The sequence below is a fragment of the Mytilus galloprovincialis genome, chromosome 9 (assembly GCF_965363235.1).
Source record: "Mytilus galloprovincialis chromosome 9, xbMytGall1.hap1.1, whole genome shotgun sequence".
Classification (NCBI taxonomy): Eukaryota; Metazoa; Mollusca; class Bivalvia; order Mytilida; family Mytilidae; genus Mytilus; species Mytilus galloprovincialis.
This window is the reverse complement of record NC_134846.1, coordinates 75,643,105-75,664,455: the sequence shown is the minus strand read 5'-3', so window position 1 is coordinate 75,664,455 and position 21,351 is coordinate 75,643,105. Positions and strand designations below refer to the sequence as shown.

The 21,351-nt window shown below is 32.1% G+C and overlaps 1 protein-coding gene across 3 annotated transcripts in view; it reads left to right on the top strand.

The window, feature by feature from the left end:
- The window catches only part of LOC143045954 (synaptotagmin-15-like), a 125,519-nt gene that overhangs the window by 29,026 nt on the left and 75,142 nt on the right, over positions 1–21,351 (top strand). The window contains exon 1 of one of the 3 annotated variants that reach the window (XM_076218813.1): positions 6,461–6,685. The exons of the other annotated variants lie outside the window; for them this stretch is intronic. Coding sequence (XP_076074928.1) covers positions 6,679–6,685 — 7 coding nt within the window. The 5' untranslated portion in view covers positions 6,461–6,678. Of the gene's footprint in view, positions 1–6,460; positions 6,686–21,351 lie in introns of those variants that run through there. 3 annotated transcript variants of the gene reach the window in all.

The window sequence follows — 21,351 nt, the reverse complement described above, 5'->3', positions numbered from 1 at the left end:
GTCAGATCGCACACATCGTTGATATTTATCAAATTGGTATTGTTCGCAACATTTTTAGTCCATCTCCAGCATACAATAAAAAGATTTTAACTATTTTGACTAATTTCAAATTTACGTGCCCGGAAGTTGACTGTTTTTCCCGAACTTTTGTTAAAGGGAAGTAATAATTTCCCGGACTTTCTCGGAACATCTCTCCAAGTACGTATGAAAATAACAAAGTGATACGATGATTTCCGAACTTTTACCAAAAAGGCGCAACTTATTGCCGGAAAAGAATCTGTCATCATATTCAGCAATCTCCGGCGCAGAGTTCATATCCGTTCCATACATGCTCCGCAATACTGCACTTAATATGTCATATTGAGTGTAGTGTTACAAAGTATTGAACGGAACGGATATGTGATCTCTGCGCCGGAGATTGCATATTCAGTCTGAAATGATGACAATTCAACCAAAGGAAGTTACTCATAAAAACATTGATTCAAGATTATTTATAAATATACAAATACTCACACAAAATTGACTTATGAGAGGAATTAACCAAAATTAAGCCATTGACCATTTGATCTGATATTTATTTGGTGGAAAAAGGCGGGGGGGGGGGGGGGGGTGCAAGGAAATTTACTATTTTTTTCTTTCCACGAAAATGTTAATTACTTTGTTTTAATTATTACAAAACATGGGTCATGTTAACTGAAGTAAAAAAAAAAGGGGGGACAATATTTCCAAATTTTGCAGTTCCCTTTCTAACATAAAATCAAAACTGTGTGTTTTTTGGAAATTAAAAGATTATGACCACTAACAATCAAATTAGGGGCTTGATCTTGTTCTATGTTCATCATATCTGTTTGTTAACATATAGTATTAGTTCGGAAGTCATCGTATCACTGTTATTTTCATACGTACGAAAATCTTTTCCCAGAGAAATCGTTGGGGAATCCAGGTAGGTCAATCTATTTATTTATAGATAGCAGAAAAATGGCGTCGAGTTAGTTGCCTTTTTGTTTCTTAGTATGGATAGTAAAATTAGGTATTTTCTCTGGGTCGTTTAAATCACTCGAAACTAGGTGAGACATGCACAGAAGTGATAGATATGTATTATAAATATAGAAAATTGAATTTTTTAATAAAAAAAAAAAATAAAATCTGTATCCTAGACCCAAGCGCCTGTGGTTGGCATTTTAGGTTTATGACCCCTTCTGTAGCCATTTTTGTACGACCTGTTCAAACTTCAATTGTATCAAAACTACAGATATAATAAATAACAGAGCTAGGCCATTTTGTACATATTCCAAAGTGAAACTTGAAGCAAAGCATTGTTTTTTACTGTTTCATTGCATTTAATAGAAAAAGAGGACTTTGTGGCAAATAAATCAAGATTTTTAGAGAAAATCAACACCCTTTATTACAGAGATTTTTGTTAAAAAATTTGAAACATAAATTACTCACTTGATTTTCTATGATGTGCTAGTGTTTATTTTTTACAGAAAGTTCTAAGCAATCTGTAAATTCCAAAACACCTCGTGCTGAGTCACTAAAGTCGAGCGCACCCTGAAAGGTGTACTTGATTTTGTCTATATTTACATTTGTTTTAACCAATAACTACATTAAAACTACATTGTTTTAAGGAAATCAATGCTAGCACTGCATGCAATAATCCTATATCTATCAGTCATCAAATTGCCAAATATGACAGTACAAGGATAGAGGCTGTGGATTTTCTTTAAAATTTCCATATGTTTAGCATTGAATCAACACAAGGGTGCATAATCCTTAAAAGAATGATAATAATGACTACTCTTCTTTTCTTTTCTTTTTTTATCATTCTTTGCCAACAGGTGTCTTTCTTCTGTCAATATAAATGAATTATAAGCAACTGCCATACAAGAGGGAGTTTTAAACAGCTATAAAACCTTGTTTAACCCACCATTTTCTTCAGAAAATGCCTGTGCCTTCTTTTCATACAGCCGTCAAATTATATTTTGCAGCTACGAGTTCGAACTTTAAACACACGTAACAGTAATTTATGTAATAGAAATGAAATTTGAGATCCAGAATGCGCCTATTCAAGTTCTCTGTTTCTATAAAATCCGATCGCTTAAACACTAACTAATGACTAAAACATGGTCATGGCAACTTCTCTAAGAAAACGTGAGTCAGCTGGCTAAACCATTTCAAAGACACAATTTTATTCGTTTTTTCAAACTATATGTTTTTTTAAACCCCAACTAGGCATGGAACACAAAGGCAACCAGTATATTCAAAGATCCAAATGTTACCGTTTCTAGACACATACCTTACCTCCTTAACATTTATTTTTGGCTAGCAATAAAACCAGGTTAAACCCACCATTTTTTCTTAAAATGTCTTGAACCAAGTCAAGAATATTGCAATTGTTATAAAATAGTCTGTTTTGTATATTCATGGTGTGGTATGTTTTGGATGCAGTTCGGTGTTTTTGTTGCTCCGTTGTTTTCCTCTTGTTTTGTTTCCCTGAGTTTTTGTTTGTAACACAGATAATCGATTTATGACTTTTGAACAGTGGTGTACTACTGTTGCCTTCGCATGTGATAACAGAAGTTGTCATAATCATTAACACCACTTGAAAGAAACTAGGTATCGACATAGAATTATAACATGGTTAAGATAAAAGAGAACAATATTGATAATGTTAAGTAAGTTGAGTAAAGAGCATATTTACGAAATACCTGTTTGTCTCATTAGATAAGCCAGAGATTTTTTTTTATGAAAAGAGGACCTATCGAATTAAAAAAGAAGGAAGAAAGATACCAGAGGGAGAGTCAAACTCATAGATCAAAAACAAACTGACAACGCAATGGCTAAAATAAAACGACAAACAGACAAACAAAAGTACAGAAGACACATCATAAAGAACTAAAGACTAAGCATCACGAACCCCACCAAAACTGTGGGCGGTCTCAGGTGCTCCGGAAGGGTAAGCAGATCCTGCTCCACTTAAATTTCATATGACCATAGTAACGGATCAGTGTTCTATAGTTTTTATTTCAATGGGAATAGTTGGTGTCTCGGAGGATAATAAACTTGATAGTGTCTTCCAAACCAATGCATAAGTGTTTTACTACAAAGAAAGTACAAGAAAATGTTTGCTTCCAGAACATAGTGAACATTTTTTTGAAACTATTAACCGATAAAGTCTTCTTCAGGCAATTTCGTAAAGATAGTACATTTATTTGTCTAACGTTTCACATAGAAAATAAATGCTGAAGTATGATAGTACCGACATAGTCAATATTATGCATTATGCTTTCATAATACAATTATGTATGTCTTATATGTATGATAGGGACTAGTGTGGTTGTTTATTAAGTCGTACCAAATTGACAGTCTTTAATCAGAATCAGATAAAATAGCTTTATACAGTTAAGCACCTTATTGTCATAACAACATGCTTAATGAAGATCCTAGATTCCAAAGCTCACTTTTTATTACAAGATTGCGAGACTTAACGTTCTATAAAGCTGTAAATGCCGGTTATTAAGCAGCCAATGAGAATATAACTCTTAATAAACTATTTAAATGAAATGTGATGTCCATGTATATTTGAATTTATATCAAATTGGTATCGGATATAAAGTTGTCTTATGTGTTCTAAATATAGGTTTGATTTGAATGACGAAGAACATTCCTTTTCTGTATATTAATGAAGGTAATAAAATGATTTTTTTCACTGATTTATAAATGAGAGAAGCAATTTAAATGACATGTATAAGTCATTTTATGATGAAGTATGTCAGAAAAATTAAAGCAAACTGTTAAAGATTTATATATTTGTAAGGCGAGTACTCTGTATGTCGTCGCTATGAAATAAAACATTGAATCCCTAAAGACATCAACTAGAGGATATTGCATTTTAAGATTATAAATGCGCTTAATTCAGTTTATTATAACAATAATGAACTTAGTACTGTGGGGATCAATTGCGTTCAATAACTTATAATAAGAATATAATACAAAAAAGGAATAATAGAAATAACCAAATATATAGCACAATTCAACAGATAACACTAACCTGTAAAATCTAATTCCTCCACAAAAATATACCCGCGGCCATGAACAAAGACAAACAACAACGAAAAGCACATGGTCATGACGACTTGACCCAGTACAGACAATAAATGTCGTGGGGTTAAACTATTAATTAGAAATCTATCAGTAATGAAAAAATAAACAGACGAAAAAGGAAACAAGTGGACTGCCAGTTTAATGGAACATAACATCTTACATATTAATATGTAAACTATGCATTTCTTACAATCTTAATGTGTATACAATTATGGAAAGAGAGTGCATACGTGCAACCTTGTCAATATTGGCGTCCACTTCAGTGATATATTGTATGCATGTCCCTAAAGATCACATAGGCTACCCGAGCATTCTAGGTTCCAGCAATCAGTATACCTTTAACTAAGTATGACCTTGTGAATTAACAAAATATGAATACAAGTGTACACCTTTAACTAAGTATGACCTTGTAAATTAACAAAATATGAATATCGATAGAATGATAACTGAAAGAGTTCATAAATGTATAGCCATACTTTTGAAATATTAAAACAAAATTAACTTTATACAGATAAAGACTATATTCAAAATACATAGTTCATAGTTAAATTGACAACCTTTCAAAATAAGTTTATTAAAAGAATTGTCTAAATTTACGGGCTCTATAAACAACATAACGTTAAAATTGACAGGATTTATGTTGCTCAATTCATAGTTTCTGTGTAGTGTTTTTTGTTTGTATCTTGAGTGTATTAAGCTCACTTTTTGCTTGAGTGTTGTCGGTTTTTCACAGCCTTATAGTTTGTAATTATCATTTGTTAGATTTCATTTTATGTTTGCTATGATATGTTTATTTCCGCTTTATTTTTGGCATATACAAACAACTTATATGCTTTTAGAAAAGCCGACATTTATCATTATAATACAACTATTTACATATCAAATATCATTAAAATTTTATCGTATTTTCTTACGATTAAACATAGAGAATGAAACATTTTAAAGATATTAATTATTTTAACCCTAAACATTTAGTTGACCTTTAGTAATGCTTCGTCATCATAAATTCTCTTTACATTTTAAGCGAATGCTGCAATAGCAGATCTTACTAGATTTAGAGTTAGATTGAGAGTGTACAGTATACTACAGTTTAAAAGCTAAGGGGAGGGTTGGGATCCCGCTTACATGTTTAACTGCCACATTATTTATGTATGTGCCTGTCCCAAGTCAGAAGCCTGTAGTTCAGTCGTTGTCGTTTGTTTATGTGTTACATATTTGTTTTTCGTTCATTTCATTACATAAATAAGGCCGTTAGTTTTCTTGTTTGAATTGTTTTACATAGTCATTTCGGGGCCTTTTATAGCTGACTATGTGGTATGGGCTTTGTTCATTGTTGAAGGCCGTACGGTGACCTATAATTGTTAATTTCTGTGTTATTTTGGTCTCTTTTGGACAGTTGTCTCATTGGTAATCATACCACATCTTCTTTTTTTATATTTTACCTTTTTTCTTTCGGTTCTATTTTTAATATAGGTTTTATACACCTTCGAGATATAATCACGATCGGTTGTTCGTTACACCCTATATATGACCATAAATATACTTAAAGATAAATAATGTATATTCAATATTTTACCTAAATACTATATACGATATAGTTATATAAATTCTTTAAACACTAAGGTACAAGAATGTATGATGTTACTAATAATAGAAATCTTCAAAATGAATCAAGAGAATCGTTTTTAAAAAATGCAAACATCATGATGATGGTATCATGACTCTCAAATTTCCTAAATAATTCACGATTAACACGAGGTTGGAGTCGATAAAGGATATAAATTTCAACACTGCGGGACAAACATTACCATTTTGAATATTATTATTAAAAATTGCATTATAAATATTATCATATCATAAGTGAATCTTACCTAAATTCTCTGGCTGTGGGGTCATCCTAATAGAATAAACTGTGAAACTTGGAAAATTGTAAATCTCGTCGCCTCACTCAGAAAACAAATGAAAACTGAAATGGTGTATTACAGTAACAGTTATCAGAATTTTATTCGTATTACCAAACTTGGGAATCTTTTTGGAGTGCAGAGATATTTTGATGTAAACATATGAAGATTTGGAACATGTTAGCATAACATGGCAAGATTGTATGCTGTTTTGCGACAAATATTTACATTGCATATATAGTTATTCATTTTTATATGGTTATACAGAAAATGCTTCTATGTATTTACAAGAAATTCCTAGTTGTCAATAGACAACCTCATTGCTGTATTTAGTCGACGCGCAATAAGTAGTATGACTGTGACGAGATATACAAACCAACGTGACATATAAACAATATTTAAACACCGATATAATCTACTTTATCAGTCTAATATCGGCTACAATCGATCTGATACAAACTGGAAGGTGTAAAACTATACTTTATTATTATAGTGAATGTGCAGTGAGAAAATAGCACCTGGAAAGTTTATTATTGAATAAAAGTACAGGAGTCAATCAAGTAATTTGTTCTTCAAAAATATCAGTGTTCAATTTAATATCGACTACACAACAGTTATTTAAAAATGTGATAAAAAATTTCGGACATCGCATTAGGAAACGTTCTACAGTAAGATGAGCGGTAAGTTCACTTATATTCGTTGTAGTGACTTCTGTTATGTTTTTCGTGAAAATATATGAGATCAATTCTGATACAAATTGTCTTTATTGTATACAGATTTTAAGCCTCCGACAACTAATTAATTTAATTATAAGAATTCGTAGTCAATAGGATTGAATAGCTACCAATTAATTTCCAGTTAGGATGCCAAAAGTCAAGTGTCCAAAATCTAAACACTGTCAAACAATACAAACTGGTTAATTTAGGAACCAGCTCAGTACATTTGATATAGCATGATGATTATTTTACATGTTTGGCTTAATGTGTTCATAATAAGGCTGGAGTAGTATACCTTTCCCAATTAAAATTTATTAAATATAAGTTGATAATTGTGGTTCCCCTTTAATAGAAACTGACCGAGCCCTTATTGGTAGTCAAGGTCGTTAAAACCACTCTCATCATTTTAGAACTCATTAATGAAATATTTCCACGCGAATTCGCATCTGAACGATAAGTTTTAAACCTTAATAACAAGTTCGAAAAAGTTGTTTTCAATATTTTTTATCAATCTTAATACTAGTTATACATGAAAACATAGCTTCAATAAAATGCGTAAAAGGGTGGGGTACAATTTCGTCTTTACAGATTTCAAATTCTAAACTGTGTGAAATTCATTGATAATAATAACATTTGTATCCCATCCCGTAGACAAGTACTATTTTAAAAATTATTCTGATTTACCTTTAAATGATTTTTATATGACCTTTTCTAACCTAATCCCGGTTGAAAACAGGCAAACATGGCAGAAAAAAACCCCTAAAAAAATCAATCCATTGTAAATAGCATGTAGTGTCAATTTCTAGATTCGTATATTGCAATTTCGCATGGGAAACTCTATACAAAAATGTACGATACATGAGGAGAAGGAAATATTTACCCTTCTAGAGCACCTGAGTTCACCCAAGTTGTTCAGTCTTTATGTTTTTTTATATCGTTTAGGGGACTTGTTTTTCTTTTCATTGCTTTTTTGTCTCGTTTTTTGTCTCTTTTTTTTTTTTTTTTTTTTTTTTCGAATTATGGGTTTTGAATGTTCCTACATTTGTTTGGTGTGTTTGAACTTTGATTTTGCCATTTGATTAAGGACTTTCCTTTTTGAATTTTCATCGGAGTTCAGTATATTTTGTGATTTTACTTTTTAATATTTTCCGTCTATTTTTAGTACAAAACAGACAATTTTTCGTTCCATTTCATTAATTCTCCTCTTTGGATGGAGATGGAAAATTTCCTACATTGTGTATATCTATCAATTTTCCCCCTATGCTCGTGTATGTAGTGACGTTTCAGGGGCGTAGCTAGAAAGAAACGATGTGCAAGCAACTACCGCCGAGCGAAGCGAGGCGAAAAAATTTTGGGACCCTTTTATGCAGAAAAATGTTTTTTTTTCGGTTTTCGGTCATAGGACTGTTAAAAGAGGAGCTATATGTAGATAGGACTTATAAAAAAATTATGAATGTAAAACTATTAATAAATCTTCTGAATAGAGTAACACATATCTGTGATACAGAATTTACTCAAAATTGTCCAAAATCTGCTCTTCGGGTCTAGGCAGAAACAAACTTCTGTATTACTTTAATTGTCAATATTCACACTGAAATCCCGATGAATATGCAGTAATGCTAGTAACTGTCGTTCATTGTTGATCGTGCATTCGTTTTCAACATACTTAGTACACTGATAGATCTCCATGGTAGCACTCGCGAGATGTTATGAACCAGCGTACGTGTTCAGCATCGAGCGACCTCCCAATTGAATTCGTCAAAATCACATGCCAGGTCAGTTTCGTATGTCTCAGATAATGTTGAGATTTTTTCGTTTGTTATATTTCTTACAACACGATGGAGCAGATACAGCGCAAAAGTGCGATTTTCTGATAATACTAGACGCGACTCCACTCTCCAGTTCCCTTATCATATCATTTGGTCTATGAACGCAAAAAATAATGAGACTTTCCAATACTGTTTTGGCGTGTTTGCAGGGTGATTGGCTCTGGTAGTCTGTCGACCACATCGCCTCGGCATATCGAGGGATTCTGATAATTCTGATAATTCTAATGCCGATTGGTACATCTTGATCATTCCAAACTGATAAACCGTGCACTGTAATATGTGCTCCAAAAACTACATGTCTTAGACTGAGTATTACTGTGACAAATTCAAATCTAGTAAAAGATACAAGTTACTGTCCGATTTTGTCATAATCTCCAATGAAACTATTATTTTGAAACCAAATGCCGTTATTTAATGATATTTCATCGGCCTATTTCATCAATTAAAAAAGTGACAACATAGGTGTTTCCTTTAACATTCAATCTATAAATTTTTATTTTGCCATTTTTTTTTGCATGCCGAATCGATGTGCACGCAACTGCGTGTTAGCGTATAGGCAGCTACGCGCCTGCGTTTAATATTTCAACGTTTTTTATGCACAACAGATAAATCAATAACTCCGGAATATCGTAAAAAAGTAAAATAACAAAATTCCCGAATTCCTGTAGAAAAATTCAAATTGGAAATTCCTTTATGAAATGACAAAATTGAAAGCTCAAACAAACCAAATGAATAAATGTATTCTTAAATATTCAATATATATATATGACACAAGGATGTGGTACTGGGTATGTCTGCTGCTCGCCCTTCATCTAAAGCACTAAAGGACAGGAGTACCCCAGGAGCTGTTGCTAGTACGTGTGGAGTATTTGATATTTCCCGCGTTCTATTATAACTATCAGAACAGTACAACCATTACCATATACGTGGTCAATATTATTTAAGGAATGACTGTAATATTTTTTCTGTCTATGAAGAAATAACATAAAAAAATTGGTGCACACTGAATAACGCGCGTAGCGGGTTATTAACAGTGTGCACCACATTTTTATGTTATTTCGAATAGACAGAAAAAATATTACAGTCATTTCTTATAATTTAATTCTAAATTGCATTTTAAACCATAGAAAACGATGAAAAAACGTTGATGACGTCACGGTCACATGACTAAATTATGTCTATTATGTCTATGGACTCATAACAAAATAACGTCAGCCAATCAGAAGACGCGTTACATCCAAAATTAAATTATATAAAGAGAGGCGAACGATAACAATAATATTCAAACTCTAAAATAAACAGACAACGCTATGACTGAAAAAAGACAAACAGACAAACTACTTTACACAAAACACACCACAGAAAACTATGATTGAACAACACGAACCCCACCAAAATCTGGAATGATCTCAGGTGGTATAGGAAGGGTAAACAGATTCCTGATCCACATGTGGCACCCGTTGTGCTGCTCGTGTAAATACAAGTTATAAGTCAAATTCGGTAGGTCACATTCGGAGAGAGGGAACAGAATTGTAGTTACGATAATTGGAATACATTAATGGTAATCTGTGAAACAGATATTCTAATGCAACAACGTTTATAACGTTCATTTTGATTGGATAACGTCACTTTCTTACATGGCATCAATTGACAATTGATGCTATGGGACGTACGCGCAAGCGCAGACGGCATATGACAGATTTTAAATACATGTTTTAACGTTGTTTTCTGCCAGTTTCATTAGAATGGAGATAACAATATTGTACTTTAAGCTCCGACGGCATCAATTTGGGATTTGATGGTCGCAAATACCCGTTTACTGTCTCCGCTAACGCGTCGCCAGTAAACTTAATTTGCGACCATCAAATCCCCAATTGATGCCGTCGGAGTTTAAAGTACAATACAGTTATCTCCTAATTCTATAAAGGTAAACCAACTTGTGATTGCGTCCGTGAAATTTACAACGCGATAAATTCAACTTCACTACTTGGAACTCTTGCTTTAATAGCTTCCTTGTTCATTAACAATTATCTAGTTACTAGTCCATAGTTGTTTTTGTATTGGCCATGCAGGAGCGAGGCCACTTTGGTCAGTACAGTTGGCAAACACTAAATGTGCTGGCAATCCAATACCAGGATTGCCCCCACAGACAAAAAAGACATATCTATAAAATTCATTCCAGCAATATCTACATTTCCAATCGTGTACAAATGAAGACAATTTTTCATAAAAATATAAGATATATAACACGTTGATGTGCTACCTTTTTGCAGTGTTCTCCATTCACTTAAAAGTAATCAGGACTGTTACGCTACATTATACCTTATATTTAGAAATACTTTATTGAATAGTTTTATAAATGTCTTTTTCTTAATTAACCGAGTTAGACTGCTATTACTGAATAAATTTGTGTTGATAGATGTATTTTATACACGTCATCAATGCGGTTTTTTTTTTTACAGTTTCAAAAAAAAACATATTTTATTTGTATGCCTAAAAGGGAAATTGACAAAACAAGCATTCTTATAATATAAACACACAAAACGAACATACAAACTTAATGTACTTTGAAATAAGTAGACCATTGATCGATAGGTATTTATACAACACAGTTTTACTTCTAATTATTCACTGTGAAAATCTTTCATTTAGTCATTATTGTTCAAGTAAACAAACTAAATACTGCCGAAGAGAATATCTAACGTCGGCTACAGTCATTTTTCTGCCGATTTATAATGATTTGACGCTTGTATTTTCTACCAATAATGATGATTTAGTGTAGAAATTGTTTTTTCTCTGGGTGTCTCTATTTTTCCGACTGATGTCACTGTCCACGGTTTTTGTAGATTAATAAACAACCTCAGTCACAAAGATTAATTGGAATGTTGTGATTACATTTCAGATTCCGACTGGATGTCCTATAAATTAATTAGATCTGTTGACCTTTGCCTAACTCTTTTCATGGCTCAATTTGTATCACCGTTTTCTTACGTTGGTTCATTCATCTTCATCATTAGGTATGAATAAAAAGCAGATCTCAGAAGGAAAAACGTCAATGAGGCAGCTACACATCTTCATCATTAAGTATGAATAAAAGACAGACTTGAAAGGGAAGAAAACTTCAATGAGGCAGCTACGCAACACAATATATAAAACTAGATAGACTAAGTGCTGTAAATAAGTCAACTATGGCCTAACATTTACGTCGCATGTTGGAAAAGTTGTGAATGACTTCAAAAGAGAAATCTTTACTTTTTCACATCCAGTTCTCAAGTGGCCGTAGGTTTACAAAAAATCCTTAAAATAGTTGTATGAGAAACCATGTTTCTCTTAGAAACTTGACAAGTTAGAAACGACGGTAACGTTTAAAATGCACAAAAAAAATAAGAGAAAATTCTTTTATTCAAAGTGAACAAAATAGTCTAATGATAAAGGGGCTTTTAAAGACACTTTTTTGAAATTCCCATCTTTAATAGTGCATTGGTTTGTCGCTTTTTCCTCGACTAATGGTTTTTTGGCGTACCATTCGTGTCTTCCGTTTGTTCTTTGACAAATGGGCAATAACTAGAGGTTGACCAAACAAAGAATAAATACCAAACCAACTGTTGATAAACTTATGACAGCCAGGTAGAAATCAACAGTATTACATAGAACAGAGTTAAGCTTCTGGGAAAAGTCTGAGCTAGAGTTCAGAAAGAAATATTAATAAAATCGTATATTTACAATTGTACAATTTACCGGTGACTGGTCACAGTAACAACTTTTCCAGACGATTATATTTGTTATTGACCAATCATTCGTCGACATGTCTTTTGGTCGATCATTCAATATGAAACACAAAAAGTAATTACCCTGGTGATAGTAGATTCTTTAATCTTTCGTTCTTGTTGTTTACTTGTCAATGGGAATCAGCAATTTTAATTTACTAGATTTAATAATTAATAATATAAATCCTGATTTTACAAATTATCAACCACTTTTAAAGCTAAAACAACTTTTAAATCCTAAATCTGAGCTTTTGACAGAAATTGGTGACTTTATAAAGCAATCTTTAGAATTGCGAAAATGAGGTCCATGTCCATCAAAGGTTACATTAATTACCATTTATAACTATGTTTTTTTTTATGTTTATATTTGTAATTCTTCACCGTCTGTATTAAATGTTGTATTTGTGTTTGCTTGACCCATATGGGTGTATTTTGCAAATAAAATTATTATAATAATTTGGAATAAAATGTTCATACCGAGTTTAGTTGTGTCTGTCACTCTTTGGCTTCGGCATTCTTACAGCTTTTATTTAACGATATTCAGACTGCTAACATGTTATTCCAATAAATTTCAACCAGTTCAACGACTGTTTAATTTGGAAGAGAGTTAAGAATGAGAGTTCCATTACATTAGATATATTTACATCTGAAAATCCTTCACCAATTACATTTGTAAATCGCTGTTTTATTAATCAATTATTTCCTAGTTGTATAATTATTTTAAAATCGAAATGTCATGTTGCATTACAAGTCATGCATATTGACGACCTAAGATTTTATGAATTATCCAAGGTCCTTTCGTACAAATATTAACGTATCTTCTCCTGCCAATTTTAATATTTTATTTTCTATACATGGGTAAGTACATTGTAATAAAAAGTTGAATTGGATTTTAGCTCAAAGGGTGTTTACAAATCTTTTTAATGTTTATAGAATGGGATTGAACGAACACCCATCTTATTTGCGCATTACCAAGTATAATCGGTCGATTCAAATATGCACTTTTACCGAACATGCTCATGTTGGACTAATATTCGGACTGTCGTCGTTCGTTCTTCTTTGACCAGTATTGCAAAAGTTGAATGACTTGAATTTTATTTCTATATATTTGAATCATCCTTTATTAACGTTGGAATTCGTCATAAAAACAAAAAAGAAAGAAAAAAGAGCAGTCGGCAATTTCTTTTTTTCTTCATACCGACACAATTTATACTTTCAAGATTGCAAAACCACTAGAATAAAAGTACGAGCCAAAATATAAAGTCCGACCATATAAGGGACGACATCAAAAGATCGATGTAGGATAAAAAACTTCAATCAAATAGTTTGGGGGTTGGGGTCAACATTGCTGCAAGTTTTGTTAATCCAAAATCGATTTTACATATATCCCTATTGGTCAAACAATTTTTCCCAAATTAAGTTAAGGAGGGGGGGGTTAGTGAAAAAACTATGTGAATTAAGTTTTTTTTATCCTACATTGAACTTTTGATGTCGTCCCTTATATGGTCGGACTTAATATTTTGGCTCGTACTTTTATTCTAGTGGTTTTGCATCTTGAAAGTATAAATTGTGTCGGTATGAAGAAAAAGAAATTGCCGACTGCTCTTTTTTCTTTCTTTTTTGTTTTTATGACGAATTCCAACGTTAATAAAGGATGATTCAAATATATAGAAACAAAATTCTGCTTCTACCAATCAAGTTTCACATATATTTTTCTAAAAATCGTAAAAATTGATTGTTCAAAAAGTTTCGATATTAGCCTTCAACAATCGATTAATCACTTTACTTTTTGTCTAGCAAGTTTTGTATTATAACATGTATTTTAATAACATCACTCGAATGTTTTAGATTTAGATAATAAATTGTGCAATTAAGGCAAATCCATTCAGCTACATACATCACTCTGAAGTACTGTATGTTCCGTAAAATTTTGTAATGCTATTAGAAATGTAAAAGTTTTCCGATCATTAAACCCAATTTTCATAAAGCCGTAAATGTACAGTCTTTGAATCCTACTGAAATATTTCTTATTAAATCTTATAAACTGAAGTTTTTATTTTAATTAAGGATTGCATGGGGCTTTTTAAGTTTGATTAATGACCCACGACCTCTGACAGACATATAAACATACATAACAAACGACTATAAAATTGAAACGACTTCCAGTAAAGAGGACTAATACTTATCTATAAGTACATGTGGTTTATAACACTAAAGAGTTTTAAAAAAAATAGTTAAAATTCCCAGCACGGAAACATTTTTATATTATTTGCTCTGTTTTTTCAGCCTTCTTTTAAACGGAGCTTACATTTGTAATTTCGACCTTTAAACAAGGAAACTCCTATAAGTAGGTAGACCAACCATAAACATGTATACCGGTAGGTGAAAAGTAGAATCCGGGCTTTTGGGAAGTGAATATCAATAAATTAAGAAAACTCCTACAATGTACATTTTTTAAGTACAAGTACGTACTTTGTCAAAAAGTATACTTTATATTGTATATGTATTCCAAAATAGCATTAAACTAGTAAGTAAATGGAGAATTGATTAAATATAATTGTGTCCACGTTTCGGAATTTACTGTTTTTAATGCTCTGCATCTTCTAATTTGATGTTGTCTTCCAACTGTTTTCCTTCAAGCGTCGCTAATGCTGTCGGTGTCAATCCATGTCCTTTTTTTCTGTAAATCTTTCTTCTTTTTTGTGTCTACATACTAGTAACATAATCTTCAATGGAATGGCGCGTAGCGTTTAAATTTCAAAATTTATTCTATCAGCGGAATATTAAAAAGATCTTTAGTATGCTTTGTTCTCTCTGTGGAATGCTTATTTTTGTCTAACAGTCAAACACTGTATTATATGCGAGATTTCATTTAGGTACACAGTCCTAGATTGTAAACCAAGTAATGAAGGGAACGCAATGATAGCTAAGAAAAGCAAATAAATTAGTTGGCGTATAGACCGGAAAATAACTTAATCTAAGAGCTCGACCAATTCAAGTATATTTTCAGACTCATTAGTATTGCGGCATTCAATAGAAAATCACGAAAAACTCCAGCACATAACATTGCTATTGTTTAGTCGTTATAATGTATTATATTGAAATGGAGATTGAGGTTTTGCATGCAATCAATAAGGTTTAAGACAGCATATAAAGGATATTAGTTGTATTTGTGACAGGCAGCTCTCCCACATACTAGGGTCAAATCAGACGGACAGATTTCCATATACTAGGGTCAAATCAGACGGACAGATTTCCCATATACTAGGGTCAAATCAGCTAGATAGATTTTCCATATAACTGGGTCAAATCAGACCGTTAGATTTCTCTCATAACTGGATCGAATCAGACAGACAGATTTCCCACATAACTGGGTCAAATCAGACAGATAGATTTCCCACAATAACTGAGTCAAATCAGACAGACAGATTACCCACATAATAGGGTCAAATCAGACGGTAGCCTTTTCCGCAAAATAGTGTAAAAACAGGTAAATCATACAGCAATGAAAGTTTGTTACTTTAAAATGTTCTTTTGAGAAAGAAAAAAAACCCATAAAATAAACATGCTTAAGTAATAAACAAAAATTAGACATGTACAAAAGAAAGAAATATCGCTTTTTTTATTTTTGCGTTCAGATGGCAAACGATACTTTATATATTTGAATAAATCACATAAGCGGTACAAATTTTCCTGCACCAGATGCGCATTTCGACAATACATGTCTCATGATTCAGTGATGCTCGTGGCCAAAATATTTGAAATCCATAGCTTATATAAAAGATGAAGAGCTAGAATCCAAAAGGTCCAAAAAGTATAGCCAAATCCGTAAAAGGAACGAGGGAGATGCATTCCTTAATTCATATATTTGAATAAATGAAAGAGTGAGAAAGGACAGTATTCACTTTTCCTTATTTGGAATCACTTTGTTTTATTAGATTTATAATTCCCTTTTATTATCCATAAATTACAATTTGACACCTTTATTGTAAACTATTAGTAGGTCGATATGGCTTATACAGTACGAAAATCATTGAAACTTATAGAAACAAAGCAGGTAATATTGATATGTATATCAACTGATGTAAAAAATTGAATGTGTATTCAATATTTAAAAACATTAATATTCAACTTAATTTTGAATTGTCTTTCAATTTTTGTTTTGTATATTTTTACAATACATTTCCCAATAACAGTTGTATTAATCTGACAAAAAATCAAAATATAAAATATGAACAATTAAGTATTCATGTTAACACAAACTCAAACAGTATAATGCATGGCAAAACTTAGATAATACAAGGTATAGAGAAAAACTTAGATAATACAAGGTATAGAGAAAAACTTAGATAATACAAGGTATAGAGAAAAACTTAGATAATACAAGGTATAGAGAAAACAAAATGGCACCGAAGATCTTAATAAGAATAATTCCTTTGTAATATAATGAAATTCAAAACAGTGTGGCTGTGGCCATTGATTGACACATTAAATTCATCCATTGACTGGGACAATTAAGGTGAACGTTTGTATGTAACTACCAATGCTCACTATGTACTTTTTATAGACACTTAAACTATGGGGTCACCAAAGGTTCTCAACAACTTAATAAAGTAATTCGAAAAACTAATCAGAAATAACACGATGTTTTGATTTATATCAATTATATAAATCAAAACATAAAGGTTATTCCTGATTAATTTTTTGAATTATTTTATAATTAAAGGCGTTAAGAAACCTTTGCTGACCCCACAGTTTAAATGTTTATCGTAGGTACGTCGTGAACAATGGTCGTTACAGACAAACGTTCATGTAAATTGTCCCAGTCAATGGATGAATTTAATGTGTCAATGAATGGCCACAGCCACACTGTTTTGAATTTCATTCTAATATGATTTACAGTCAATTTCATTGAGTGTGTAGCTAAAGATATCTTTGTTTTGCTTGCTTAATAGCTGAACCGTGAAATCATTATTAGTTATGGTATACTACCCTCCTTTCGAAGTAGCCTAGTCCGACAGACAGATTGGTTATCAGCCGGACTAGTCTATCCTTAAAGGAGGGTAGTTTACCGAACCTAATTATGACTTCACGGTTCAGCTAGCAAGCAAGTTGACCAAATATGTTACCTTTAGCTACATACTCAATGAAATCGGCTGTAACCTAAAAACATTCTGTCAATTAGTCTATTTAGGATTCACAAAAAAAACATGCATTGAAGACTTACTATCAAACGGTCATCTTGGTTTGATTTCAAATAAGGTGTTCCCAAAGGTTACGTGGTTATAAAAATATGGTCAGCCTTGGACTTAGACAGTTGAACCAATGTTAAACGCAAAGAGAGACACCCGTGCTGTGTGGCAATGCAGTAATTCGTAATTCAGGTCGCATCATTTGAAGACCCTTCCTTTTAGACTTATTTTAAAATTGTTTTCGTCGTGACAAAAAATTGCGACTGTTCGTTAAGTAGATGAATTGAAATAAAAATATTCAATCATTTTTTATGTTTAAAAACTTATATCAATAAACCACAAAGGTGACTGAGGAATAGGAATGAGGTCATGCAAAGAGAGTGGTATGCTCTATACACATTAGGAATTCTAAAAATGTCTGTCCCTGTCCAATATACCCTAATCTTCCGTATAACTTCAATATTTCTATTTTGAAAATAAAATATTTATTTTGTTGGGTCGCTGTCCCATTGGCGTTTATTTAACATTGTCTTTACTTCATATATAAACATACATGTTTTGTCATTCCTTATGTCAAACTCAATTAGGCGTACTGAAATCTGTATCACAGTTTTATTTCTGATGTAAAGTAAAATTTCTCACAAAAAAGAATAACGAGTCCAAAAATAAATTGTTATTGAAATGTTTCATAAATACCTCACCGATTTGAGGCTAGTCATAAAAGTGAATCGATAGTTAAGTATGTCTTGCAAGTAGGAAGGCTGGCCAATTACTATTGTTCGATTATCGAGAAAAACAAACCCATTGCGCGTGTTAAGTAAATTCGTTTGTTATTTCTTTATTAAACATTATACTAATAGTGTATCATGGAACATATCAAAACACACAATGTTTAGTAAAACCTATATTTTTTTTGATTTTATACATTTCATACAGAATTACAAACTAAAAGTGGTTTGCCTTAAGCTTTACAGCAGATATTTTTACAAAATTTCTTGTCATGACTTAGTGGTAAATATAATCAAATAAGTAAACAGTACGTCTTTTGTATTGAAATTAAAAACGAATTAGCATTAACAATAACCCAGAGGTGTAAAAGTGATAATTGTTCTCAGATATATAGTTGTATGCTGTGTACCATGACTCGAAATAACGTAATATCTATAACCTGTAACCTTCAAAGTAAGTATAATATCGGTTTATGCGTGGAAAACAGTATATATGCTTTTGTCTGCCTTGAGTCACTTACTCTTTTTTTTATCTGAGACACCGATTATAGTAGTTTGTATAGTAAGGGACGTAACTCGATTTACTTAGAATAACAAGAATAAAAAAAAAAAACAATATTGCTTTTAAAATATATTCCATTACTTTAGGAAAGATTGACCAATGTCGACATTTATGATAAAGCATCGAAAGCTCTCGTTAGACTATGACGAAACAAACCGCTCGGTGTATAATTACTGTTGACATAAAAACTTTTAACTCATTAAATATCTATGATCTTAGTTCAAGACGAAAACGAGAAATTGTGCATTCTGAGCTATCTTATAGACGTTCAAAACTTTTTTGTGTGCCCTTCTTACGGTTATTAGGATGACGTCTGGGTTGTTGAACTGTCATTCTCCGATGGCATATAGCCTGCCATTTATTCTTGCGTACTGATTTTGATTTTTTGCAAATGACAAGTTTGTACCTAGTTTAAGATTGAGATAAATAGTATTTCTAGTATACCAACATGAACTAGTATCTATTCTATAGTGACCTCTTTTATTTTTTTTTCTGGATACGTTATGCTTATATTTGAGTTGGTTGTGTAATGTCGGACCTCCCAAATGTGTTGTTTTGTATAGATTGAATAACACTATGAATCAGTGAGAATAAAAACTTTTTGCTCAGGATATTGGTCAATTGGGGCGTATGACATTTGCGCCGATTTTGAAAATTTCCATTCTTTCATTTGCGCCGATTTCATTTTTTCATTTGCGCCGATTTTATAATTTCTCCTAATTGGATTTACAGGTAAAAATAAGTTAATACTTTTACGGTCTTTTACATGTACTATAACTTGAAGGTTTATTGGTATATCTGATTATAAACGTTGTTCACTTATGTTTAATAGATATAGGAAGATGTGGTATGAATGCAAATGAGACAATTCTCCATCCAAGCTGATTGGAAGACTATTTATGAAAGTAAACCATTTTTAAGTTTATTTTGATTCTAATTGTTCTGGAAATTCGTCGTAACACGATGGACATATTGTAACGACCCGATGAGTCAATTCTTTAATCTTCGACAGCCATACATATCGGAGGGTCAGTGTCCAGAAAAATAACGTATCTTATCGATGTACCATTAAATTGTGTAAAGCCAGAGTCACAACGGATTCTGATTGGGAGACTATTGTCAAATCAAAACACAGAAAGAACATAACCATGTGGCAGTTGACCGAAAGACCGAGGCTGAAGATCTACGAGTACGGTAAAGGAAAAGTCTGGAGATGTATCTTCAAAGACTGGGATGAAAAGTTATCTCATTGGCACTAATACCATATCCTCTTATATCTGTTTACCTGTAATTTACCTGTAAAAAAATCGGCGCAAATGAAATGCAGATCGGCGCAAATGCAAAACGCCGGTCAATTGGGTAGTATAGAATGTCACATTTTCGGACGTCAAACGTTCGTTAATAGTTGTTGTTCTTTTTTATTTGCTGTTAAATTGGACTTTTAACCAGTTTTACCTGATGACCATGAGCTTGTATGTTATATAATTTAGACTCGAAAGAGTGAGTAAACAACAATTCTGGAAGGAGTGAAATATAGATATATATATATATATATATATATAAAGAGAAAAAAATAGTGTCAATGCCAAAAAAAATATTTGCTTGTCAGAAAATATCTGTCAGTATACTAAGTAGCACTACCTATCATCAGTCTTATGAGTATTTTATATTTTTTATTCTATGTTAACGAACGATCAAATATCACACCAGGAAATATGATTGATATTGATGAAGCATTATTGAACATTGATGACATTCTTTGCTGTTTTACAAAATTGAGTTATCCTTCTTTTATTGTCATATTCTGGTACAGACTGTATTACCATGGACGCCAACTAACTAACCATCATTGATCATCATTACCATGTACTTATTATACTGTTTGTAAGTAAGGTTTTAAAACAATAATGCACAAACTAGTTCTTTCAAATGTCAGTATTACATGCAAGAACATCGCTTGTATTCTCATATTAAATGGTGTTCTAATAAACAAGTTCAATGCCAGTCTAATCATAGACAAGCCATAACAAATTGGGTGTTATCTCTAGGGAACATATAAATGTGATGTCATACCAATTGGAATGTACTTCACATTTGAAATGATACATTTTCATTATTATCTTTGGAACTTTTTTCAATTTTGTATTTTCAACATATTTATATGTTGTTTAAAGGTTTTTCTTTCATCTTCAAGTTGAAATAATGAAAAGAGTGCAGTTAATCATGTTACATTCTAAGCCACATTTGCCCATCAATGTTCGTATTAGGCTTTGGATTTTGGAATTATTTTATGTCGAACATTACTGAAGAGACATTAATTTGTGAAATGTGCATCTGGTGCAGTAACATTGGAGCCGAATTTATATCATTGCTCTACCAGCTGATATCGTTAAGATGCACTTTTTATGTGTAACTTATTTCAAAGATAAGCTAATCTGAAATACTTTTTTGCGGAAATAAATGTAGTAACGTATTACTTCAATGTAATTTCAGATTATTATGTCTTGTAAACAGTTTTGTGTATAGGAGTTATGTTTCTTTCTGTGACCGAG